At 47.7% G+C, this 24,060-nt stretch overlaps 8 protein-coding genes, 1 long non-coding RNA gene and 2 other non-coding genes across 14 annotated transcripts; 6 read left to right on the plus strand and 5 right to left on the minus strand.

Moving 5' to 3' along the window:
• Positions 1-38: 38 nt before the first annotated feature.
• LOC9642688 (putative E3 ubiquitin-protein ligase RING1a) lies at positions 39-2,575 on the plus strand. The gene is made up of 12 exons (XM_002960543.2): positions 39-204; positions 268-307; positions 411-593; positions 645-696; positions 782-840; positions 898-979; positions 1,045-1,165; positions 1,234-1,275; positions 1,335-1,874; positions 1,945-2,067; positions 2,128-2,328; positions 2,384-2,575. Exons 3-12 carry the CDS (start codon positions 419-421, stop codon positions 2,411-2,413), a joined length of 1,425 nt encoding a protein of 474 aa, XP_002960589.2. The 5' UTR covers positions 39-204; positions 268-307; positions 411-418; the 3' UTR covers positions 2,414-2,575.
• Positions 2,431-4,002, plus strand: LOC9642689 (putative pentatricopeptide repeat-containing protein At3g01580). Its single transcript, XM_024685233.1, has 2 exons — positions 2,431-2,543; positions 2,591-4,002. Exon 2 carries the CDS (start codon positions 2,605-2,607, stop codon positions 3,934-3,936), a length of 1,332 nt encoding a protein of 443 aa, XP_024541001.1. The 5' UTR covers positions 2,431-2,543; positions 2,591-2,604; the 3' UTR covers positions 3,937-4,002.
• A 2,160-nt stretch (positions 4,003-6,162) lies between these two features.
• On the plus strand, positions 6,163-7,109 carry LOC9642691 (thioredoxin domain-containing protein 9 homolog). Its single transcript, XM_002960545.2, has 4 exons — positions 6,163-6,206; positions 6,267-6,542; positions 6,610-6,768; positions 6,840-7,109. Exons 1-4 carry the CDS (start codon positions 6,180-6,182, stop codon positions 7,020-7,022), a joined length of 645 nt encoding a protein of 214 aa, XP_002960591.2. The 5' UTR covers positions 6,163-6,179; the 3' UTR covers positions 7,023-7,109.
• LOC9632752 (coiled-coil domain-containing protein 94 homolog) lies at positions 7,084-8,406 on the plus strand. 2 transcript variants are annotated; one of them, XR_002990544.1, is made up of 4 exons: positions 7,084-7,346; positions 7,441-7,848; positions 7,897-8,269; positions 8,330-8,406. XR_002990544.1 is itself a non-coding variant. In XM_002960546.2 (3 exons), the coding sequence occupies exons 1-3, from the start codon at positions 7,149-7,151 to the stop codon at positions 8,173-8,175; spliced, it is 885 nt and encodes a 294-aa protein (XP_002960592.2). In that variant the 5' UTR covers positions 7,084-7,148; the 3' UTR covers positions 8,176-8,398. The 2 variants fall into 2 exon arrangements, 1 of the variants encoding a protein (XP_002960592.2); XM_002960546.2 differs by having other exon boundaries at positions 7,897-8,398.
• LOC9642692 (glucan endo-1,3-beta-glucosidase 3) lies at positions 8,390-10,509 on the minus strand. Its single transcript, XM_002961196.2, has 4 exons — positions 10,122-10,509; positions 8,772-10,028; positions 8,668-8,698; positions 8,390-8,598 (listed from the first exon to the last, which is right to left on the minus strand). Exons 1-4 carry the CDS (start codon positions 10,312-10,314, stop codon positions 8,466-8,468), a joined length of 1,614 nt encoding a protein of 537 aa, XP_002961242.2. The 5' UTR covers positions 10,315-10,509; the 3' UTR covers positions 8,390-8,465.
• A 908-nt stretch (positions 10,510-11,417) lies between these two features.
• Positions 11,418-11,489, minus strand: TRNAP-UGG. Its single transcript has one exon. It is a non-coding gene; the product is annotated as a tRNA-Pro (tRNA).
• A 1,706-nt stretch (positions 11,490-13,195) lies between these two features.
• TRNAP-UGG lies at positions 13,196-13,267 on the minus strand. Its single transcript has one exon. It is a non-coding gene; the product is annotated as a tRNA-Pro (tRNA).
• Positions 13,268-13,285: 18 nt separating this feature from the next.
• LOC112348645 (pentatricopeptide repeat-containing protein At1g09410, mitochondrial-like) lies at positions 13,286-15,104 on the minus strand. Its single transcript, XM_024681573.1, has 2 exons — positions 14,401-15,104; positions 13,286-14,352 (listed from the first exon to the last, which is right to left on the minus strand). The coding sequence occupies exons 1-2, from the start codon at positions 15,102-15,104 to the stop codon at positions 13,311-13,313; spliced, it is 1,746 nt and encodes a 581-aa protein (XP_024537341.1). The 3' UTR covers positions 13,286-13,310.
• A 217-nt stretch (positions 15,105-15,321) lies between these two features.
• On the plus strand, positions 15,322-15,775 carry LOC9632753. The gene is made up of 2 exons (XR_002990555.1): positions 15,322-15,507; positions 15,568-15,775. It is a non-coding gene; the product is annotated as an uncharacterized LOC9632753 (long non-coding RNA).
• Positions 15,776-15,962: 187 nt separating this feature from the next.
• LOC9632754 (tubulin beta chain) lies at positions 15,963-17,747 on the minus strand. Its single transcript, XM_002961198.2, has 4 exons — positions 17,661-17,747; positions 17,119-17,526; positions 16,790-17,059; positions 15,963-16,727 (listed from the first exon to the last, which is right to left on the minus strand). Exons 2-4 carry the CDS (start codon positions 17,510-17,512, stop codon positions 16,054-16,056), a joined length of 1,338 nt encoding a protein of 445 aa, XP_002961244.1. The 5' UTR covers positions 17,513-17,526; positions 17,661-17,747; the 3' UTR covers positions 15,963-16,053.
• A 2,022-nt stretch (positions 17,748-19,769) lies between these two features.
• LOC9642694 (fructose-bisphosphate aldolase-lysine N-methyltransferase, chloroplastic) lies at positions 19,770-22,231 on the plus strand. 3 transcript variants are annotated; one of them, XM_024663626.1, is made up of 16 exons: positions 19,770-19,879; positions 19,922-20,028; positions 20,096-20,159; positions 20,231-20,338; positions 20,409-20,468; positions 20,521-20,628; positions 20,680-20,752; positions 20,811-20,857; positions 20,912-20,989; positions 21,049-21,084; positions 21,142-21,225; positions 21,280-21,413; positions 21,476-21,564; positions 21,619-21,770; positions 21,825-21,951; positions 22,033-22,231. In XM_024663626.1, exons 1-15 carry the CDS (start codon positions 19,787-19,789, stop codon positions 21,948-21,950), a joined length of 1,359 nt encoding a protein of 452 aa, XP_024519394.1. In that variant the 5' UTR covers positions 19,770-19,786; the 3' UTR covers position 21,951; positions 22,033-22,231. The 3 variants fall into 3 exon arrangements, with proteins under 3 accessions (XP_024519394.1, XP_024519287.1, XP_024519340.1); XM_024663519.1 differs by having other exon boundaries at positions 21,619-21,774; positions 22,033-22,219; XM_024663572.1 differs by lacking the exon at positions 22,033-22,231 and having other exon boundaries at positions 21,825-22,015.
• The last annotated feature ends 1,829 nt before the right edge of the window (positions 22,232-24,060 follow it).

Below are 24,060 nucleotides of genomic sequence, written 5' to 3' on the forward strand. Positions count from 1 at the left end.
CCGGGCTCGTGGAATGGAGGCTATATAGAAGCTGTGCCCATGCATTGCAGTGCTGGTGGCTTTAGGGATTTATTTTAGGGCATCGGGTTCGTGGATGGCGCTGGCGCTGGCCATGGCGCCGTGCTGCCGCTGATCGATGCTGCTGCTAGGTCACTCAAAGTTGGCCCATTCTCACGAGATTTCAGCTGCTGCGTGCCGTCTAAGGTGAGCGATGCGCGGCGCATGTCGATCTTTGGTGCTCATTCTGTGTTTCTCGTACTACGTCAGAAGCGCCAAGCCGACGGGAAGAAGAAGAAGCTCCGGTGAGGTAAGAATGCCGCTCTCTCTGTCTCTCGAGTATCTTTGCCTGCGCCGACTCTAGATTTGTGAAAGAGAGCGTGAAATTTCGGGATCCGGTGTGATGTCCGCAGGTAGAAAGATGCCGTCTGAGGAGCGTGGAAACGGGGGAGAGGCCCCCAACGAAGACCCATCACCGGAATGTAGTAACGATGCTGCTGCTGCTCCTGCCGTGGATGCTACTACTCCGGCTGATGCTGCTGCTGCTGCTGCTGCTGCTGCTGCTACTGCTGCTACTGCTGGTGATGGTCCTCCAGGTAAAAACTTTTGCTTGAGGACTTTGGTGCTTAGTTCGGATTCTTTTGCAGTGGCTGCCGACGCTACTCCGGCTCGATCTCCTCCTGTCGATGGCTCCAATGAGTAAGCTGTTTGGTGCTCTCGATATTTAGTCGCCTTGAGTGGCATATATGGAATTTTTTTCTTCTCTTTTTCTTAAATGTTTCAGGTACATCACAGTGTACTTAAGCGAGATTCGAAAGGAGATGCAGTGTCCCATTTGTTTGGGTATTTCACACGGCTACCCGCAGTTTGGCTACAGTAACTTGTGGATTTTTGTTGCAGGTATCATCCGGAAGACAAGGACGGTTATGGAGTGCTTGCACAGATTTTGTAGAGAGTGTATAGACAAGTCGATGCGTTTGGGGTACGATGAGCGTTTTTCTTTTTCTTTCATGTTCGTGTCTAATAACTTGGGCGATTGATCTACAGGAACAATGAGTGCCCTGCATGTCGTACCCATTGCGCCAGTAGGAGGTCTTTACGGGATGATCCGAATTTTGATTCATTAATTGCGGCGTTGTACCAGGATATCGACAAGTATGAAGAAGAGGTACGAAGCCCAACTTCTATGTTTATGTGCTAAGCTGTATGTTTTAACAGTATCAACTTTTCATCTAGGAAATGTCTTTGCTCGAAGAAGAGACGTGGAAGAATAAGCAGGTAACCATCTCGGTTGACCCTGCATCGCTCGCTGGTTGTTAACGTCGAACGGCTTCCAGATCCAGGCTGACATCGCGGAAACCGCCAAACGACAGTCCGAAGCACTTGCCAAACGCAGAACAGCTAAAGCCACTGCTGCTGCTATTGTCAGAAAGGCCCACGGTAAGTTCAGGCCTGTATCAGGTCGAAGGGGGCGAGGCGGCTCCAGGCGGAGAAGTTCGAGAAGAGAACTTTCGCCTTTGGAAGACGAAAGTGACTACTATATGGAGAAAGACGTTCCTGTGGAGCCAAGGAGAACATCTACTCGCAAGAGACAGAGACCTGTTACGTTTGACTCGTCGCTAAGTGTCAGCATTGAGGAAGAAAGTAACGACAGTGACGACGAAGTGGACGATGTCGTAGCTCGCAGAAGGCATGCATCTCCAGCGACAGGAAATGGAGACGCTATGGTAACCTGGGCAAGAGCTGGCACTCGCAGTCACACACGGTATGGAAGCGTTAGTACTGGCGCTGGAAACAGTGCCAGGCACCTGCGGTGTATGCGTGCTACAGTTCTACTTGAGTCTCTGGCCGCTGCTACGTACAAAGATATCAATGAGGTTTGTAGAGTGACCTTGTTTTCTCGTTTTGTTTTCTTAGCAAAACTTATAACGAATTTTTATTTTGCAGCTTGATGTCCAGTTCAGTTTAATGCCAATGATGGATGACTCGAATGCCGCAAACAATCTTCCAAGTCTCGAGAGGCCTCACTTGTGCTGCTCACCAAAACTGTCTATCCAACAAGTTTGTTCGGTATGCTGTTACAAGTTTCCTTGTTTTAGGGAATCAGTTACTGACTGCTATCACTTGCAGTTTCTTATGAGTCACGACTTGTTCCCAATGGATACGGAACTCGAAATTGTTGCGGAATGTGATTGCAGAGATCCCCTCGTCCGTGAAAAGCTGCAAAACAAGGAGCCCAGTGCCAATAGCGGGAAATTTGTGGAGATTCTCGACATGAATGCTACTCTAGGCGACGTTTATACTGCTTACTGGAATAGATACAACAACTTGGTAAGTCATTAGCGTCATTCTTCTTTGTGTAGTAACCTATATCTGTTGCTCGCAGTCCTTGCTGTACCGGAGAAAGTGTCAATAACTTGTAACCCGTGACGCGTGAGCAGTGTACCATAGCAAGCACACTTTGTAGTCAGTTAGAGGAGATTGAGCTAGTTTTTTGCATGTATATTGACGAGGAAACACTTTGCAAACACATTTTCTTCCTCGAGGTATGGATTGTCCACTTTGTTGAGCTTTAAAAGAGTTTTCTCCGCAGGTTTGAAACTAGATATGGATTTTTCTATCAACAAGGTTCTTCCCCACTCGCCTGCATGGCGGGGGAAAAGCGTGCTGTTTGATAAGAAAGTAGAAGTTACTAGGGAGGAGCCCCTCGACTTTTCAACAGCGTGGAAGCAGGAGGCTTTCAGAATGCATCTCCGGTGTGGGGGCATTGACCAGGCCGAGAAACTCTTCAGCAAGCTCCACACGCAGGATGTTATGCAGTACACCCTGCTCATCTCGGCTCTGGTCAGGGAAGGAAGATTTCACGACGCAGTCGGCTGGTTCCAGAGAATGCTGCTAGAAGGGAGAAAGCCAGATCGAGTTTGCTTCGTAGCAGTTGTGGGTGCTTACGGTGGGATTGGGGACTTGGACAAGGCAAAGTTTATCCATGGCTACCTCTACAGGTCTGGCTACGAGGCTGATATCATAGTCGGGACTGCTCTCGTCAACTTGTATGCCAAGTGCGGTAGCTTCCGGAACGCTCGGCTCATGTTCGGCAGGATCACTTCGAGCTCGACAGTGCTGTGGAACGCGATGATCACTGCGTATACCCAGAGCAGGTATGTGGAGCTCTACTGCGGCGAGGTTGTCAGCTTGTTTCAGCGGATGTGCTTGCAAGGGATCAGAGCGAACCAGGTGACGTTCGTCGCCGTGCTAAACGCCTGCGTTGGCCCGTCCATGGCGGAGGAAGTAGAAAGGATACATGGGCTGGTGACCGAGAGTGGTTTTCAAGGCGAGCTTCTCGTCCAGACCGCGTTGATCAAGGCTTATGGGAGAGCAAAGCTCGCGGGGATTGCTACGAGGATCTTCGAGGGGATAGTGGAGCGGGACATCGTTGCCTGGAACACTATGGTGGCGGCTTATGAAGCCGCGGGTCACTTCCGCGAGGCCGTGCACACCTTCTGGCAAATGCGAGCCGAGAGCCGAGTAACTCCAAACAGGATCTCCTTCGCGGCCGTGCTGAGAGCTTGCGCCGGTCTCCAGGACTTGAGGCAGACCGAGAGAGTTCATGGTCTTACGATGGAGTTGGGGATGGCTGGGGACGAAGAGGTGCAAGCGAGCCTCGTGGATGCGTATCTGGCGTGCGGCTCTCCAAGCGGAGCTCTCGGGATCTTTGGCTCGATGGTATCGCGGCCTCCTCGTTCGTGGAGGTCGGCCTTGCGAGCCGCGGGAGACGTGGTGGTGTTTAGATTGATGATGCTGGATCAAGGGTCAGCAGCAGTGGATGGAGTTACGCTGGGTGCTGCGCTTGGATTCTGTGAAACACGGGCTGACGTAGAGCTCGTCCGTGCGTGTGCTAAAGAAGCCGGGCTGGACCTGGACGAGGAACGGGCTTGGTAAGATCCTGAAACGTCTGCATGAGAATTTTAAAAAGCTCTCTTTAGTAAACCTTTCTTTATCTTTGTCGTCAATGTCCAAATGCCAGTGAGCTAGCAAGACAAAATAGGTGTCAATTAACGAAATTCTTGTCTTTTAAGGAAGAATATTTATTTTAAAATGTTTTTATACTTGCTTTATTCCATGCTCTTAAAAAACACTTTCACAACAAACAATGCTGGGGTAAATAAAAGATGGGTTAGATGAAATTGCATCTATAGCTAAGTCATGTCTAACCAATTAAAATTTTCTATTTTCACTATAGTTTCTTTTATATTGGTGAGCAAATAATTTTTATTATGTTTTCTAACCCATTTCTTCTTTGTAGTGGATTAATATTTTTGGTTATGGGGATGAATGTAATGGGCAATTTAATCTATCTTGTAGTCTTTTGACATGTATTAACAGGTATTTAACAGCTTCATGTTTAACAACTGATCTCACCATTAGTGTTCAAACAAATATCCAAATAGAAAATTGTGTTCCAGAGGTAACAAGTTGTAGTGTGGGTAATGCTGGTGAGTTTACATGTGTGGATGCCGGAGGTAATGAGATAACTCAAGAAGTATTTTGTGCAATTGTAAATACTAATGGTCAACTCTCCTGTGTACCACATGATCCAGAGGAGCCATTTACTTGAATAATAAATAAAGTATTAAATTATTCTATATTTATTATGTATGGTAGTAGATATAATAGTTTTTATTGTAGTATATTTTTAAATTTCATCAAAGTTTTAATTTAACCAAAATAATTATTTCATTAAAATGATATTAAAGTTAAACTGATTAGCTTATTACTATTATTAAACTACTGATAATGTTATTATTAACCACTCAACATCTCCCTAGTGAGTGTTCTTCACTGTTTGACAAAGATCTCTTTGATCTAATTAGATCTAGGATAAATCAATTGAGCTGGTGGGATTGAGCAATAGTTTCTTCTCAGTCAGATTCAAAGAGCCATTGTAAGTGTTGGAAGCATTTGTTACCGAGATTTCAAATTATATTATGCTCTAAATTGAATTCTAGTTAAATTCATATAATATTTGATTAAATGCAAAAATATAAAGAGAATATGGTTAAGGTACCACATGCTAAACCATATGTTATTCAGAAGAATGAAAGATATAGAACTTTTGCCAATGTTTCTTCATGCTCTGAACTTAATATGGCTCTAAGCCCAGCTCTAGTGTTTGGAATAATAGTGACTTCTTTCCTGATTCCTTAACATGCACAGGCAGAAGAGATAAAACCTGGAGAATATCCAGGCATATTCCTGGATATCCCTTAATTATTTCTGATGTTAATATTCTTTTATCAAAGCCTACTTCCATAGAAGAACACCTTGGTGGTTTGTATACCACCTTCGCACTAACTTCTACTAGTAGCTGGAGGGCCAATTTGGCCTAGGATTATGCCACTTTCCAGGCGGAGGTGTTTAAGAAGCAGTTCAAGCTAGGGTTTCTTGGCTTGGTCTTTATCTCACATGGTAGTGGCTAATCCCACTTCGCCACGAAGCACTTCCGGAGCATCACTGCATGGGCAATGCTGGCTGGATAGATCCACTGCGTCAGGGTCATGCGTAATGTAGGGCTCTGGTGTTTTTCTCACGTACTTGCAAGTGTTATCAAGATCAGGCCTCAACACCGAGATCATGCTCACAAGCCCCAAGTTCGAGATGATCTCTTGTCCCTCACCCCAAGCTCGACGATCACGACCAGGAGCCTCAAAAGCTCGTCCATTTTTTACAAAATCTTTGACTAGAAGGTGGCATTCCTGATCTTCGAGCGCTAGCGGGAGTATCTGGTTGAAAATCAGGCCAAACTCTCGAGCTTTGTCAGTCAGCTGCCTCATAGCCAGCTCCCTCTGCAGAGGCGTGCCATTCTTCACCTTGAGTAGTAGCTTCATGATCTGCCTCTCGATCATGTCTCATTCTCAGACATGTCCTCCTCCTTGTATTACTTGACATCCTCAGCCTTCATCAGCAAACCATCCAGATTTTTCGTCAAAACACCATACTCCTGACTGTGATCGTCTACGCTGGAAACCAGAGTTGGAGTTTCCGCAAGCACAAGGTTCCAAGGTGGCAAGCATAGTTGGGGCTGACTTTGCTAAGATGAGAGGCTTAAGACTTTACCTTTTTAGATTAGCAAACCAAGCATTTTCTTAACAAATAGTTTTGCCCTAAACTCTCTGCGCTAGGTCATGGCGGATCCCTCCGTGATTCAACAGGTGAGTAAGTCTGGATGGAGAGAATGCAGCACTCCTCCTTGGACGCTTTGTGCCTCGCAGGCTGTGGAGCAACAGGTGCTGACAGTTGCCAAGGTGATCGAGGAGCAGCTCGACGATGAGATCTCCAAGCTCGACAGGCTCGACGACGACGATCTGGAGAGGCTGCGCGAGCAGCGCCTGGCGCAGATGAAGCAAATGGCCGCCAAGAGGCAGCAGTGGCTCGCCCTCGGCCATGGCGACTACCAGGAGATCCACTCGGAGAAGGATTTCTTCGCGGTGGCCAAGGCCAGCGAGCGCGTCGTGTGTCACTTTTACAGAGAAAACTGGCCCTGCAAGGTACATTCTCCTCTTCTTCCCTTTCTCTCTTTCTCTCTTCTGTTACGCAGCATTTCTTCCTTCTCAGGTGGTGGACAAGCATCTCGACATCCTCGCAAAGCAACACCTCGAGACGAGATTCGTGAAGATCCATGCCGAGAAGAGCCCCTTCCTCACGGAGAGGCTCAAGATCGTCATGCTGCCCACGCTGGCTCTCATCAAGAAAGGCAAGGTCGACGATTACGTGGTGAGTATAAATAAGCTCTGCCTCCATTCCATGCGAGAGCTCCAAAAACTTTTGCCTCGATCGATCAACAGGTTGGATTCGATGAGCTCGGTGCCACCGATGAATTCAGCACGGAAGAGCTGGAGGAGAGGCTCGCGAGATCGAGCATCGTCATGGCGGACGGGCAGAGCTCGCTGGACAGATCCAGAGAGACAGTCCGGCGAAATGTTCGTCAAAGCAGCCGCGACAGCGACTCCAACTCGGACGATGACTGACGGCTTAGCTAGAACATAACAGAATATCCGTAGCACTTGTCGGAATATTCTTTCCTTGCTTATCTATATATCTGGGGTTTAATCGTTTTCGCTGCCTTTTGGGGATTTTAGGGTTCTTGAGGAGCGATGGGAGAGCGCAAGGTCTTGAACAAGTACTACCCGCCGGATTTCGATCCGGCGATTCTTCGGCGGCTGCCCAAGACCGAGAAGAAGCAGATCAAGGTGCGTATGATGCTTCCCATGAGCATCCGGTGCAACACCTGCGGGAATTACATCTACAAGGGCACCAAATTCAACTCTCGCAAGGAAGACGTTGTGGGAAAGGTATGTAGAGTTCTTGGGATTACTCTCTTTGTATTTTTCTTTCTTTCCTAGCTCGATCGGACACTCTACTTAGTATCTTGGGTGTACTGTGCAGACTTACCTGGGCATACAAATCTTCCGCTTCTACTTCAAGTGTACCAAGTGCTCCGCGGAGCTGGCTATGGTGACGGATCCTCAAAACAGTGACTACGTGATGGAGTCTGGAGCGAAGCGGAACTTTGAGCCGTGGCGGGAGCAGGACGAGGCGATGGAGAACGCGAAGAAGCAGCGGGAGATCGATGAGATGGGCGATGCGATGAAGGCGCTGGAGAACAAGACCGTGGATTCCAAGCAGGAGATGGACATCATGGCGGCGCTGGACGAGATGAAGTCGATGCGAGCGAGGCACGCTCAAGTGGACACGGCCGCGATGCTCGAGGTCCTGCAACGCACCGCCGCTGCAAACATGCAGAAGAGGATCGATGAGGAAGACGAGGAGATTCTACGAAGCGTGGTTTTCAGAGTAAGTTCTTCCTTGTCGTTTTTGGTTCTAAGCTTTGAGTTTCCTTAGAACTCGGAGGGCTACGTGAAAAGGCTCATGGACGACGAAGACGACGACGAAGATGAGCCAAGGAAGAAGCAAAACGTGGAAACGAATCCAGTGCCTAAGCCGCCATTGCCAGCGGCTGCCAAGAAAGCAAGTGGCGGCCCAAAGTTCATCATCAAACCTGTCGAGAAAAGCATCAAACCAGTCGAGAAGAGCAACGTAAGTAGTGCTGCTCCTCAAGCTAACGGTGCGCTCTCCTCGCTTGGGGCCTATGCTTCGGACGACGACGACGACGAGGAATAGCTCCAGAAGCCCAGGAGAAGTTCCCAGATTATTGGAGCTAGCTGCTAAGCGAAGATCATAGATACTTCACCGCAGCTCCATCGTCACAATCACGGTGGGAGAAACAGTAAATGATTCTATAGTTTGCTACTACTGAGAGTGAGAACTTTTCCAGGGTCTTTGGAAAGGACACACGCATCACTTCAGTTTGACTCCTATAATCCTAAATTCTATCTTTTTTCCACCGGTAAAGAGTTTCCTTCTCCAAAATTCCTGGGTTTGAAATGTACAGTTCTTGGTCGTTCTTCCTGTTAGAATCCAACTAGAGCAAACGCTGTTAGCAAGATCACTCGCTCCAATCCCGCCGGGAAGCTGTTCAAGCTGCTGCTGCTGCTGCTGCTGCTCGGGGTGGCGGTGGAGTTTTGCGGTATGATCGAGTTGACGCTGCCAAAAGAACAAATATCCATGATCCAATCCAAGTTCCAAGTTCCAAAGAATGAGATTAAAGCTCACCTCCCAGACGAGTAAATGCAACTATTATAGCCTGCAAGATCACGCAAGTTATAGCGATGGATGGATCGATCGAAAGAAAGCATAGATTTTTCCAATACACTTACTTGGATCGGTGCTGGTGAGCGTGGCACAGCCATTGAAATCGCAAGTCCCATTCCCTTGGACGTTCCTCTGGAAGTAGCTATTGAACGCATAGGAAGCGTGCGATGCCACCGAGTCGGGCGAGTAGCAAGCCCCTCCCTGCTGGATCGCGGAGCAATCGGCATTGCCGATTCCACACGCCCAATTCAGCGCGGACTCGAGATCCTTGTCGCTGGCTCCACTCCTGGCGACACACCACATCTTGGCGATCGATCCATTCCCAGTGGAGGAATCGCGAAGCATGGTCACGCCCGAGACGTCGAGCTTGTAGACGGGCGTCTGGTTGGCGTGGAAGAGCCCCCACAATCGGCCGCCATCGCCACCGCTCTTGCGATCCTCGCTGTAGAGCTCGTGGATGTACGTGTCCACCTCCAACCCGGGGCGCATCGGCGACGCGCGGTTGGTGAGGACGTGCTCCACCAGATTGGTGTTGAAGATCTCGGCCTTCTCGATCGTGGCGTCGGGCGACTCGCCCTTCCACGGCCACCCCGCGGCGCCGATCACCAGCGGCACGTCCGTGTGGTTCATCGCCGCCATGGCGCTCAAGGCCGCGTCCACGATCGCGTCGAAGAGATTGGTGTAGTTGAGCTGCGTGGTGGCGTCGGTCGCGCCGCGGTTGGGCTGGAAGAGCGCGTACTCGATCGGCGTGATGCTGGCGCTCTGCTCGTAGATGGCGAGGGGATCCAGGTCGAGCAGGAAGTAGGAGTCGGTGGCGGCGAGGAAGTCGAGCATGGGCGCGAGCACCGCGTCCGCGAAGGAGAGGTTGAAGAAGGCGCGCGAGGGCGGGAAGGCGCCCATGAGGATGGTGCTCGAGTGGGCGCTGGTGATCTTGATGGAGCGATCCAGGCGGCCGGCGTGGACGAGCGCGCGGTGGAGGGAGCGCATGGCGGGGACGAGCAGCGGCGCGGCGATGGGGTAGCCGGTGAGCACGGCGTCGCCCACGACAATGCCGGTGATGTTGGTGTTGGGGAGGAAGGCGAGGACGTTGTTCTTGAGCCAGGCGGCGGCGGCGGCGGGCGAGGCGGCGACGCTGTGGATGGCGTTGTTTGGCAGCGCCACCAGGACCCGGATGCCCGAGCCCGCGAAGGCGGTGAGAGTGTCGGAGCTGGCGTCGTAGAGGCGGACGTGATCCACGCCCATGCTCGTGAGGAGGTCGCAGACGTGCTCCGGGCGGGGGAGATTGGAGACCGCGGTGCCGAAGCTCACACCCACGAACGCACCTAAACTCCATCCATCCATCCGCGGATCGATCGATCGAGGACGAGGAAAACGAATATGAATCAATCGCGCGGTGATCGTAAAGGGTTGCTTACCTGAGGCGGAGTGGAGGAAGAGGGTGACAGCCAAGACGATCGACGCCATCGCCGGGAGCTTCTTCTTCTTGGCGGAGCGCGCCTCCATTGCTCGAAGGGATGGATGAATGCCCTCTTTTGGAGAAAAGACCAAAAGCCCAAAGCCTGTCCTGGCGCTGGCAATAACTCCACGAGACTCTCTCTCTCTCTCCATCCCTCGCTCGCTCGCGCACAGTGACAGAAGAATCTGTTAGGCTTCTTAGTTCATGGCGAGAAATGGATTATAGCTGGATTGCTCCATGGATTCACCACCTATTTGTTCACCTTGATCGTGGAAAATCGACCGTTGTCACTCGCAATCCTGGAAAGAGACTCCCAGACACGAGATGATCAAAGAGCTCTCTCTTTCTTTTCCTTCCTTGCACACACACACACACACACAACCCACACAGGTACAATACATACAAAGCGCTCTTTTTCCATTTTATTCTTTCTTTACTGGCTTTGCTGTTACGTACGATGGAGAATAATCCTGCAATAATGCCTCGCAATACCACATCATTACCATTACTGGATCGCAAATCCACGAACCTCGAAAACAATAGCACACCACCGTCGTTTGATCGATCGAAATCAATATCATACGTTTGTAATGGTCTCAACGAATTGTATTATTTCATTATTACATCAAAAACCATATTTTATCAATCTTATAAGCTATTTATTATTATTAATATTCAATATTATTGGTATTATCCGTCACCTCACTGGATTGTGGCACGGAAGTTTGACTGCAACGTCCGTCTTGTTGCGCTGCGCTGCGCTGCCTGTCCCTGGCTCGACTGGCTGGGTAAAACTTGCCAGGTTTTTGATGTGAAATGTTCTGTGGTACTCGATTACCAACCCAAGTTGCCCTCCGGGACCAATATTTTCATGAATGAATGAGATGTCTGCCATCTTTTCTCTCTCCTATTTCTCCTCGGGAACTTTTGGCAAATGTATGGCTCTTGGAATTTCTTGATCAAAAAGATTTCTTTGTTTGTTGTTGTTGGCTTATACAATCTCTTTTCTAGAAAGTATACAATTCTGTCACCCTGAGTGGCTGGCTTTTGGTTTCGTGCACTAGAGAGAATAAGAACCGGGGAATCTCTCAAACTCAAAGACGCACTAACTGACTTGGAATACGATGGATGATTAACTCCTCCATGGCGGGTCTCACACTTCTGCCTCAAGCCAAGCATTTGTTATCGCCCCAGCCATTTGTTCTTAGCAAATGCCACTGCCAGTACAGGCATTGCAAAAACCAATTTACAAAGTGGGGCATTGCGAGAATCGAACTCGCGGCCTCTCGCACCCAAAGCGAGAATCATACCACTAGACCAAATGCCCATTTACACAATAGTTAATCGTTCTATGTCAATCTTTTTGGTGGTGGCGCGGGGTCTGGCAAATGCGAGCCGAGACTCCAAATAGTATCTCCTTCGCGGCCGTGCTAAGAGCTTGCACCGGTCTCCAGGACTTGAGGCATGGCGATGGAGGTGGGGGTGGCTGGGGACGAAGAAGTATCTGACGTGCAGCTCTCCAAGCGGAGCTCTCAGGATCTTTGGCGTGATGGAATCGCGGCTGCCTCGTTCGTGGAAGTTCTGCATTGAGAGCCACGGGAGACGTCGTGGTGTTTAGGTTGATGATGCTCAATTAAAGGATGGAGTAGGATTCTGTGAAACACGGGCTCATGTGTGTGCTGTAGAATTGGATGAGGAAACGTTTTAAACAGCTTGGTAAGATCCCAAGAGATGGTGAGAAAGGAAAAATATCTTGAGAAAGGACAATCCAACGTCCATTTGGCATCCATCAGTCTCATGCTTCCAGCTGGGCACCGCAAGACTATCATAGCAGCATATAGATAGATAGAGAGATAGATATTCTCTGCTTATGTAGCAATTAAAGATGATTTGAAGATGCTTGCTGGCGGAAGAGCTCAAAATGATGGTAAACCATTCTTCACGTGGCTTAACTTCAGCTTGGTATTTTTTTGAGATTGATTTTCTCTCAACATGTATACAAAAGAGATTCTTGATATTTCACAAGATTTTAGCTTGAGTAAGTAGCTTGAGAAAGATTGCACTCAAGTTTTTGCTAAAAATCAAATTGTAATGTAAGTATACAAAGAACTAACAATAAAGGATTTTGTAATTAATTTGTATTAACTAATCACACATAATAAGACAAAACCTAATTTAATTTAAAAATTAAAATTTTTTATTTTAAAGTACTTTTATATCTTTATATTAGCTAAATCCTATGCTCTGTACTTAGAAAAGCACTTCCATACAAGCACTTCCATAAAGAATTAGATTATTTATCATTTATCTATAAAATATTTTGCTAAGTAATGTTCAAGAAACTAAATATTTTTCTTTTCCTCATAATATACTCTTTATTGGTGAGTAAATAAATTTTTTTTTTCTAACCCATTTTGTATGTTCTCTAATCGACTTTTCTATCATATCCTTAGTGGACTAAAATATTTGCTATTGGGGATGAATGTAATGGGCAATTTCTTGAATCTTGTAGTCTTTCCACATGTATTAATGGATATTTAACAGCTTCATGTTTAACATATGATCCATTAATAAGTGTTCAAACACATATTCAAATAAAAGATTGTGTCAAAGAGGTAACAAGTTGCTCTGTTTTTGGTATTGGTCAATTTCTATGCGTAGATGCTGGAAATAATGAGATAACTCAATTAGTAGATTGTGGAATTATAAATATTAATGGTGAGCTTTATTGTGCACCACATGAACAAGAACCATTTAATTGATAAAATTTATTAAGATTTTCTATATTCTTAATATTGAACATAAAATAAAATTTTGTAAAATAACAAATTAAATGTGTTATATTATTACTAATCTTATGTTATATGTTTTCAAATAAAAGATTATGTAACAAATTGCTCTGAAGAGATTACTCAATTAATAGATTGTGAATTTATAAATTCATTAAGCTCAACCGTTTAATGTTACTATAAAGAAAATAACCATTTTTATTGTGAATTGTTTTTTAGTTGTTTATAAGAGGGTGAATTTCTGGGGGCATTGCGAGAATCGAACTCGCGGCCTCTCGCACCCAAAGCGAGAATCATACCACTAGACCAAATGCCCATTTAGACATCATTAATCTGTTTTAAATGCTTAGTTTTCTATTTCAGCCAGTGGAAGGGCACAAGTTTGAGAGCAGCATTATGTATGGCATTCCATCACCCGAGTCGAGCTCCACAATCTTCTCGACTGCTCGCACACCTTGCTTGCAATCCACATGAAGCTTGCAAGCCGCGAGAATAGCTCTCAGCGCAAGCTCGTCCGGCTCGAAAGGCATGCTCATGACGAGCTCCTCCGCCTCCGCCAGCCTCCCTGCCCGCGCTAGCACGTCCACCATGCAAGCGTAGTGCCCGGCTTCGGGCCTTACGCCGTGATCCACCTCCATGGACACGAACTCCCGCCAGCCTTCGTCAGGGGCGCCCGTGTGGCCGCACAGCGCGAGCGTTGTCATGAAAGTGATCGAGTCGGGAGCGATCCCTTCCAGATTCATGGCGAGGAATGCGTCCACCGCCTCTTGGAAGCCGCCGCGCTGGGAGTGAGCGCTGAGGATCGCGTTCCAGGCGTGAGTGTCGGCTGGATGATCCTGTATCAAGCTCGAGTCCCCGAGCCTTCCAAATGTGTTGGTGAGCGCTGTTCTGACTGCCGGATCGCCCAAGTGATCGTTCTCCCGGAGCAGCGAGTGGATGGTCTTGGCTCTTGAAAGGGACGAGCAGCCAGAGCACACCTCAAGAGCGGCAACGAGGGTCACCTTGTTTGGACGGACACCGTCGAGATCCATAGCCTGGACCATGCCGAAGGCTTCCTCGTGTAGATCGCACTCGAGCAGTGCCGATATCATCGCGTTCCAAGCAGCAGCGTCTCTCTGGTCCCGCGGTGCTCGATCGAACAGCAGCTTGGCATCTTCGATCCGGCCATTTCTCGCCAGAGCTGCCGTCATGATCGTCCAGGTGACGATAGACCACTCTGGCAGCTTCTCAAAGAAATCCAGCGTCTCGGAAATGTCCCCTTTCCCGGCATATGCAGAGAGCATCGCAGTCCAGTGGCTTGAATCCTTCTCGTGAATCGAATCGAAGATTCTTTTCGGAAAAGTATGGCCTTCCATGTTCCCGGATGACACGATCATCGCATTTTGGGAAATCAAGCTCCACCTAGGCATCTTTCTCATCAGCTCCTCTGCCAATTCAAAATCCCCAGACCTGGCATTTGAAGATATCATTGAATTCCACGACGCCTCGTCTCGTTGATCCATTCCATCAAACAGCTTCTTTGCCTCGCCAAGAAGGGAGTGATCCGAGAGCCCACTGATCATCGCATTCCATGAGACGACATTCTTCTCCGGCATCGATTCGAACAGCATCCTCGCCTGGTGGATCTCCCCGTTCTGGGCAAGCGCAGCAAGCATCGCAGTGGATGAGATCACATCAAACGCGGGTATGAGATCGAAAACTTGCCTGGCGATCGCGACATGCCCGCCCTGCGCGAGCGCCGCGATGATCACAGTCCAGGAGACAATGTTCCTGTGCGCCATTCGATCAAAGAACGACCTCGCCTCCCGCAAATCCCCGGCCCTGGAGCACGCCTTGAGAACCGCCGTGGCCGAGACAACGCTCTGCTGTGGCATTCGATCGAACACGTCCCGGGCCTGGAGAAGGCAGTCATTGTCGCCATAGGCGGAGATCAAGCTGGAGCACAAGAATGCCGTTCTTCCCCAGGCCCTATCAAACGCCGCCCGCGCCGCCTCCACCCAGCCGCATCGGCCATAGAACTGGACGAGAATGGCCGCCAGGAACGCATCGCGGTCGCGGCCGGCGCTGGAGATGTCGGCGTGGACGCGCCGTCCGCCCGCCAAATCCCTCGCTGCGCTACATTGCTGCAAGCGACGCGCGAAAAATTCCCTCATCCATGATTTTCAGTGAGACGTAAGCATATTTTTTGATCTTGGTCAATATTTAGGGTTTTGCGTTTATATATGGACGCTCAAGGGGTGAAAAATGGTCAACGGTCATAGTTTTGCATGGCGGCCACTTGGCGCGCTTCTTGATCGCCTAGGGTTTCAATCTATCCTCCGCGTTTGTTGGTCCGAGAAGATCGAGAGATGGCATCGCCTCAGCCCAAGCCCCCCGCCAGGCCACAGCATGGTCCCGCCGCTGCTGTGCCGCCGCCAAAGAAGCCGGATGATTTCGCAGGGCGCCGAATCTCGCCCAAGATCGCCGCCGCCAGGGCCGCGGCCGAGGCTTTCCACAAGAAGCACTCGCCCAACGTACTTCGCGAGCTCACAATCGGCCTGGCCTTAGGGTTCGCAGGTAACTGCCGTGGTGATGTTGTTCTCTCTGGATTCTTCTCTCCCAATCTGTGCAATGTAGGTGGTGCCCTCTGGAAGATCTATCACCTCAACTGGAGGAGGCACTGCGAGGAGTTCTACGTTGGGCTGGACAAGGGGATCTACACCACGGTCGTTCGTCCCAAGACCAAACTCGCAGTAGAAGCTTGATCCGATATATCGGAGGTTAGCTTTTGTTTCTCTTAAATTCCAGTCTATATCTATGAACGTTTCGGAAATCTTGGAGAGCTTTGAATTGTCTTTGTGGATCAAATTTAAGATTTGATCTTGTCATTCCAATCTCTTGACTTGTCTTTGATTCTATCGTTCAAATGCCTTGACTTTGTCTTTGATTTTGTCATTTTAATCTCTTGACTTGTTCTGACTGGCATCTTTTTCAGATTTTTGAATGTTTTGTAACGCAAACGATGCCAGAGATATAGGAATTTAGAGCAGCTTTGAATTGCTTGATCATCGTCCAGCTTTACAAACTTCTTCGCGTACGTTATAAGCAATCCTCCAAATCTCTCTAGCTTTGGAGCTCTTCCTCGGGCTCCTCCTCCTCGTACTCGTCATCGGCGCTCGCGTCCTGGTACTGCTGGTACTCGGACACCAGATCGTGCATGTTGCTCTCCGCCTCGGTGAACTCCATCTCGTCCATCCCCTCGCCTGTGTACCAGTGCAAGAACGCCTTCCTCCGGAACATGGCCGTGAACTGGTCGCTCACTCGCCGGAACATCTCCTGGATCGACGTCGAGTTCCCGATGAAAGTCGACGCCATCTTGAGCCCGTTGGGAGGGATGTCGCACACGCTCGACTTGACGTTGTTCGGGATCCACTCGACGAAGTAGGACGAGTTCTTGTTCTGGACGTTGATCATCTGCTCGTCCACCTCCTTGGTGCTCATGCGGCCACGGAACATCGCCGAGGCGGTCAGGTATCGGCCGTGGCGGGGGTCGGCGGCGCACATCATGTTCTTGGCGTCCCACATTTGCTGCGTCAGCTCCGGGACTGTGAGCGCTCGGTACTGCTGCGAGCCCCGGGACGTGAGAGGGGCGAATCCCACCATGAAGAAGTGGAGGCGAGGGAACGGGATGAGGTTCACCGCCAGCTTGCGGAGGTCCGAGTTGAGCTGGCCGGGGAATCTCAGGCAGCAAGTCACTCCACTCATGGTAGCCGAGATGAGGTGGTTTAGATCTCCGACTGGATCAAGAGAAAGAAAACTTCTTAGAAACAAACAACTATGGTAAGAGACCGAAGCTTACATGTTGGAGTGGTGAGCTTGAGCGTGCGGAAGCAAATGTCGTACAGTGCCTCGTTGTCCAGCACCATACACTCGTCCGCGTTCTCCACGAGCTGGTGGACTGACAGTGTCGCATTGTATGGCTCCACGACTGTGTCGGACACCTTTGGAGATGGAAACACCGAGAAGGTGAGCATCATCCTGTCCGGGTACTCTTCACGGATCTTGGAGATGAGCAACGTCCCCATGCCGGAACCCGTGCCGCCACCGAGTGAGTGACAAACTTGGAATCCTGTTTAGAAAGAAAGAAGAACGTGAAGAACAAACTATACAATTCAGATTTCTCCTTACCTTGCAAGCAATCACAGCTCTCGGCTTCCTTTCGGACGACGTCAAGAACTGAGTCGATAAGCTCGGCTCCTTCTGTGTAGTGACCCTTCGCCCAGTTGTTCCCTGCTCCAGTCTGCCCAAAAACGAAATTGTCGGGCCGAAAGATCTGCCCAAACACCCCCGAGCGGACGCTATCCATGGTCCCAGGCTCCAGATCCATGAGCACAGCTCGCGGGACATAGCGCCCTCCAGTCGCCTCGTTGTAGTAGACATTGATCCGCTCTAGCTGCAAGTCGGAATCGCCGTGGTAGCACCCCGTCGGATCGATCCCGTGCTCATCGCAGATCACCTCCCAGAACTTGGCACCGATCTGGTTGCCGCATTGGCCGCCCTGGATGTGGAGAATCTCACGCATGATGATCGGAGGCGCTGAAAAGAAAAGAAGCACGATTCCCGTTAGAAATCTCACAGATCTCCCTCCTCAGAGGATATTTCGATCGATCGAGCTCGTAGGTTGCGATCTTCGATCGAAATGTGGCCTACATTGGAGCGAATCGAGATACCTGGAGTGTCGAAGAACGCTTGGCGGCGAGGAAAGAACGGCTTGGCGCTTGGAAAAAGAGGGAAAGCCCTCGCAGCACCCACGCCAAATATATATCAGGCCGGCTGGATTTAGCCGGATTGGATTGAGGGATGGCGTCCGTCCATCGAATGTGATAGCGATGCTCACGTCCGGTGGAGAGGGAAAAAATATCCACTGGAATTTGAGGGCGGCGTGAGGTCCGGGCGGACGCTAGCCTGGCGGCAGGAATCGAACCTGAGATGTTTTGTCGTGTTTGCTCCCACCAAACTTCTCTTTTCCAATGGGAACGTGAGAGCAAACGCAGACACACAGGATAGGTGAGGTTTCACATCGATGTTGACACACATGATATCTCTTCCTTCTTTAAGTTTTTTCTACTCGGATTTTCAGATCACGGGGAGCTCTCGGGGACGAATTCTAGTGCTTTTATTTTCTTTGATTCAACGCTTGGCTTGCTTGTGATTTCAATGTAGGAGGGACATTACGATCATCAAATTGCACTTGAACTTTTCAAAAGCTTGATCCCATTGTGGTTTAAAACTTCCTTGCATGTGAGAGGTTGGGAGGTTGGGATTATTTGGGAGAGAGAAATGGAATGGATGACAGTGGAAACGAACCTGGAATTTGCTGTAATTGGCTCATCCTGTAAAAGGAATATGTATTGTTGCAGCAACTCTCAATACAAAAGAAACGAAAGATTACAAAAAGGACAATTTACTTGCAAATGAAAGATTCAAATCAAAACTATTTAAGCATGGCACTATCAAGTTGAAGATATGATTTTATATAATCTGGTGTTCTATACAGTAAAATAATTGTATGATACAGAATTTTTTTTTTCTGAAAGATAGAAAAAACCACTTATTTTTTCTGAAATAATTTATTAAATTATTTTAACCAAACCTATCTCTGTTGAAGGACTTAGTAATTAATTTATAAATATATTATTATTTCCATACTGTTGATCGTTATATTATAAATCTAATTGTTCCATTTATTTATTATATCAATTTTTATTAAAAAGTTAAAATTTATTTCTTTAAATACAACTATCTTCATTATTATAATATTATATATTTTAGTATATCTCAATCTTCATCACAATCACACAAAGAAAAAACTTTAGTTTAAATTATTTTTCATTAATAGTGAAATAAATTGTAGGATTAAGCAATTGATAAAAGTTAAAAACATTGTTTTGTAAATACTTAGTTAACATAAAAAAATAAGTTTGTAATATTTTTATATTTTTATTTATATTTTAATATCTCCCACTATATTCTCATTACCTTTTTTTCTGAAGTATTAATCATTATTTATATTACAACCTTAAAATGCATTAATTTTTTAATTAAAATAAAACATTAAAATTTGTAAAAATGTTTTAAATACTTTAAATTATAAAAAAGTATTTTTAATGAATGTAAACACTATGTTTGTTTCCTATGTTATAGCTGAAGCTGTCGAGCACTACGCAATTTAGGTAAGTTGTTATCTAAAAAATTATAAATAAGTGTTTAATTTTGTTAACTTCAACAAAATATATTTCATCTACTATAAACATATATTAAATATAAGTTTCAACTTAATTATTGTAAATTTTATTTTAATTAACTTAAAGGTGGGGATTTGAGTATGACATATTAAGTCTTAAGTATTATTAAAATTTATTATGAGATATTTTATTTTCTTGGGGGTTTATTTATTTTTCACTATGATCGTAAAAATAAAGGGTTTGATATCTTTAAAAATTTTTAGTTATATTTTATTTTGGTTTAATTCACAATATCAAATAAAATGACAATATGAAAATTGTTATAATAGAAATATTTTTACTAAAAAAAAGTAAAAACTCTCACCCACTTTTTTATTGAATTGATATAACTATTTTATTATTATTCTTATTTTATATATTTATATATAATCAGGTAATAAAATATTTTGTTTTAACTTGTGCTAATTTTGCACATTAATAATTAAATAATTAAATTTTTATTAGTTAAAGTGTATTAATGTTTCACAATTTTTACTTTAAAATACATTAATGAAATGAAAATTCTATTCATTATAATAAAATCTCGAGGTTTAGGGTTTTAGGTCCCAAGAATGTGGGCGAGAGCCCTTTGCCTGGCGATCGATGGAAATGCGGGGCTAGGCCGCAGGTTCTCCTGCTCCACGCGCATACACGCTTACGCCCAGGTACTCTCCGAATGAATTATTTGTAACCTTTGGATGTTCTAGAACTTAGGTAGTTCGCGAACGCATCTAGAGTTTATGTCATGGCTAAGAAGGCGCGGCGAAGATATGAACAGCATTGCTGTCGCCATTGGGATGTCTAAACACGGGAGGTATGGAGAAGAAGACTATCGTTTTCTTTTTGCCTTCTTCTTTTGACTCGATTTTGTTTTCGTGCAGGGCTTTGTTCGCTCATCGACCAATGTGTGCCGGCGAATGTATGATCAAGTTCTCACAAAATCTGGTATCTTTCACGAGAGATAACAGTAGCTCTTGCGCTCCAGGATATACAAGTGTTTTTAACTCCAAAGGCAGGTGCTTACTCCTGAAAAGCTTCCTTGCGAAGTGATTGCCTTGTTGGATCAAGCAAACGAGTTTACGCGGGTCTCACTTCTTGTCATGGCCGAGAAACGCAAAGGCCAGGTAATTGGTTCCTGTTTTTCTTTTTTCTTTTCTCTCTTCTACGTTCTTATCGTTAAAAATCTCCATGAAGAACTCGGCGTGGGCACCTTACATCGAATGTCTACCGTCCTTCGGTGAAATTCACAGCACTGTAAGTCCCGCTGCTGCTTGCAACTTCGTTAAACTTGGAAGTGTATGCATAGATCTTCTGGGACCCGAAAGAGTTGGCTTGCCTCGAATGCAGTCCTATACATCGTGGGACGGGCGAGAGAAACGCCCTCTTACAATCGGAGTACAGGGAAGTGAAAAAAGTAAGATAGGTTTCTCTAGTCTTGTCTGTGTTTTTCATCTTATACTACCAGGTTGTAGAGTCTTGTCCGCATTTATACGATCCAGATGTGTCGCTTGAACAGTTCAAGCACGAGTATGCAACAGGTTAGCTTCTCGAGCTAGATGATTTTCTTCCGTGATATTTTTTCTGTTCGTCTTCCAGTTTCTTCTCGCGCTTGGGGTCAAGGGCCTCACAGTGACATGACAATGGTATCTAAATCTTTCCTTCGAGCATGGACTGAAAGTTATCACGTTTGTTTGCAGATTCCTCTTGTCGATTTTGCCAATCACGATCCGCGGTCCCGGACACTCTTTTCACACGCAGACGACAATTGTACAGTAGTAAGGCTCTCCATTCTTTTGATGTTCTTTACCTCACAGATCCTTTTGGTGTGTCGCAGGTCGTAGCATCTCGAGACTACCAAACTGGAGACGAAGTAAGTGTAACTTAAGACACACATGTTTTTCCGGGCTAAGAGAACTTCCACCTCAAGGTTCACATTTGTTATGGTGACCATTCAAACGCAGTTTTAGCACTGGACTACGGCTTTGTTGTTCCCGACAATCCTTTCGACGAGGTTTTCCTGCTTCGATTTCTTGAAACTAGCTCATATATCTTTGCTTCGTTACAGGCTGAGATCTTCCTGGAGATCCCATCTGAAGACCCTCTTCGCGAGATCAAACTCCAGTACATGGCGCAAAACAACATGAACACATTGCGGGATTCGAATGGCACTCAAACCGGTGGACGGCCGTTCACTATAATGTAAGGTGGTAAGCATTTGCAAGATTTCTCCGAGTCACTCTCTAGTGGATTTTTTCGAACAGGGAGGTGACCAGCCGAGGCGGGAAAGAAGTGGTAGTTCCTTCCGCTGCGCGTGCGTTCGCTCGGATCATCACGTCGGATTCTTTGGCTGGTAAATGTTGCTGGAGCGTTTTCTCTCTTTTACATCTCTTGTTTTGCGCACTAGACTTGCAGGAGCTAAACAGAGAATCGGAAGTTTATGGCGTTGTGCCGTTCGCATCCCGGCCAAGGCATGACAGAAGAAAAGAGCAGCGAGCTACGAACTTACTTCTCGCTCTCATTGAGGCTCACGCGGATGAGCACAAAAGAGCAATCCAGGCAAGTTTCTTACGTTCAAGTCTCTAGTTTTCCTTAACTGGATTTCTATCCTAGAGTCTGGAAGCTACTGCTTTGAGACCAGAGCGCCGGTACATTGCCGAGTGTGTGTTACAAGGCGAGCTTTCTTTGCTATTGAAGGCCTCCACCTCAGAGATCGAGAGGTATGGAAACAATTCTTGAGGTAATTTATTCATTTGGTTACAATTTTGTTTGAATCCATACAATTGCAATGCTTAGTTCTTGTTTGTGGTGGTGTTGCAAGAACGATTGTCTCAAACTTCGTCCAGTGGTATTCTCTTTTGCCGGATCATTGTCGATCATCTTTTTGATGAGGTCCTGGAAAATAGATTTTGCGCGAGCATGAAATGCATAGCACATCGTTCTTGACAAGTGAAACCATCACTCTTTTAGATAGGAAGAATTATTCTAATTTGAATTGGTAAAGCTCACAAGTTGGTAAATCTCAGGCAAACCCGCGTGTTTGGCGGATAAACGTAGTCCGGGTGATTGAACGGAATGTCTAGCTCGATCTTGTTCCCGGCCAGCCACTCGGCAAACAAGTCCCCTCGGCTCTCGAGCCTGGCATAGACGAGATCCGTCCGGAACGGCGAGTCGAGCTCCTCGAGCGCGCTCCTCACCGCCAGCGCGCTCCTCGTCTCCCTGTGCTTGCCAAACCCCGTCACCACCGTCGCCATGGCCGGCCTCCTCGCCGGCTCGTTGCGGAGCTTCTCCCTGCTGATGAGCAATCCCTGCTTGAGCCCCACAAGCGCCGTGCCTTCGTCCATGTCCACCAGCCATATGAACCAGTGATCGTTCGCGTTCTCCCACAGGTTCCTCCGGAAGAGCCGGGTGGCGGCCGCCGCCGCGAAGATCTCGTGCGCCTCCGCCTCGTAGCCATACGTCTGGAGGTAGTGGACGAGCGCGTCCGCGAACTTGGACGCCCACCCCGACCTCTCCAGCCTCAGGCTGTCGAAGAAACGCTGTGACACCCTCCGGAGCTCCTGGAGCGGGACTTTGCCTCCCAGGACGTCTTCCAGAAACTTATCCGCCGGGTGCCCCGTCTTGCGCATGTAATCCCGCAAGAGATCCACGTACTCCTTGCAGCACTCGCAGTAATAGTTGAAGAGGTACGTGTAAGTTTGTAGAGTCGCCTTGACACCCCACCCCGGCATCGCGTCGAGAATGCCTGCCACTGGCTCCAAGTCGAGTGCTTTGATGTAAGCGTCGATGAGAGCGTTGCACATCTCGGGACTGGGAGTAATCCCCCGGCTCCTGGCCTTGTCGAACCATTTCTTCGCATCAGGAGCACACCCCTGCCTGGCCCAAGCGCTGATGATCGTGCAGTATGAGAACTTGTCCGGGACCAGGCCGGCCTTTTCGATGTCCTCCACGGCCCACTCGGCCTCCCGGCAGCGACCCGCAAGGCCGAAGAAGAGAATAGCGTTGTTGTAGACGTATAAGTCCGGCGGCAAGTTGGAGTTGAGGTACTCGCAGTAGATCTTCTCGGCGAGCATGAAGTTGAGCGACTTTGCGTACATGTTGAGGACGATCGCGTAAGTCACCGTCGAGGGACGGATGCCGCAAACTTTCATGTAGTCGAGAGCCTCGTCGGCCAGGCCCAAGTCTTTCCACTTGCTGAAGTTGGCGATCATGCTGTTAAAGACGTACTCGTCGGGCTTGAGCTTCCTGGACTGTAGCTCGAGGAAGAGCTTCCTCACTTCGCTCACTCGCCCAGCTTTCCCCAGCAAGTCGATGAGAAGAGCATACGTGCAAACGTCCGGCTCGAAGCCAAAGTCCGGAAATTCCCTGAACAAGTCCATGGCGTCGTCCATCCGATTTGCAGAGCCGTAGCACTTTATCATGTTGTTCACCGTGACGAGATCCGGCTTGAGGCCCTTCTCACGCATCTCGTCGAATAGTTTTCGACCCTGTGTGTAGTTCCCGCAAGTTCCCAGCACCCGGATCATCATCGAGTAGTTCATCGCGTCGTGCTTGAAGAAAGGGACCGACTTGGCCCATGTAAAAAACTCGAGAGCCACTCGCCAGTCTCTGACTCGCTTGAGCACCTCGCACACCTGGTAAGGAAGAATCTTGGCGTGCTTGAACTTCTCCAGTGTCGCTACTTTGTCTTTGTTCCAAGTTCCTCCAGCGTTGAGGATCTCGGACAAGCTCGCAACGATCACTGCTCCACGCCCAGGAATAAGCGGAGGAACCTCGTAAGTTGGCTTCACGACCGCCAGCTGAGTGGTAGTACCACCACTCTCCACGGCTTCTAACTGCGACGGTGAAG

The sequence above is a fragment of the Selaginella moellendorffii genome, unplaced genomic scaffold, assembly GCF_000143415.4.
Source record: "Selaginella moellendorffii unplaced genomic scaffold, v1.0 SELMOscaffold_0, whole genome shotgun sequence".
NCBI lineage: Eukaryota > Viridiplantae > Streptophyta > Lycopodiopsida > Selaginellales > Selaginellaceae > Selaginella > Selaginella moellendorffii.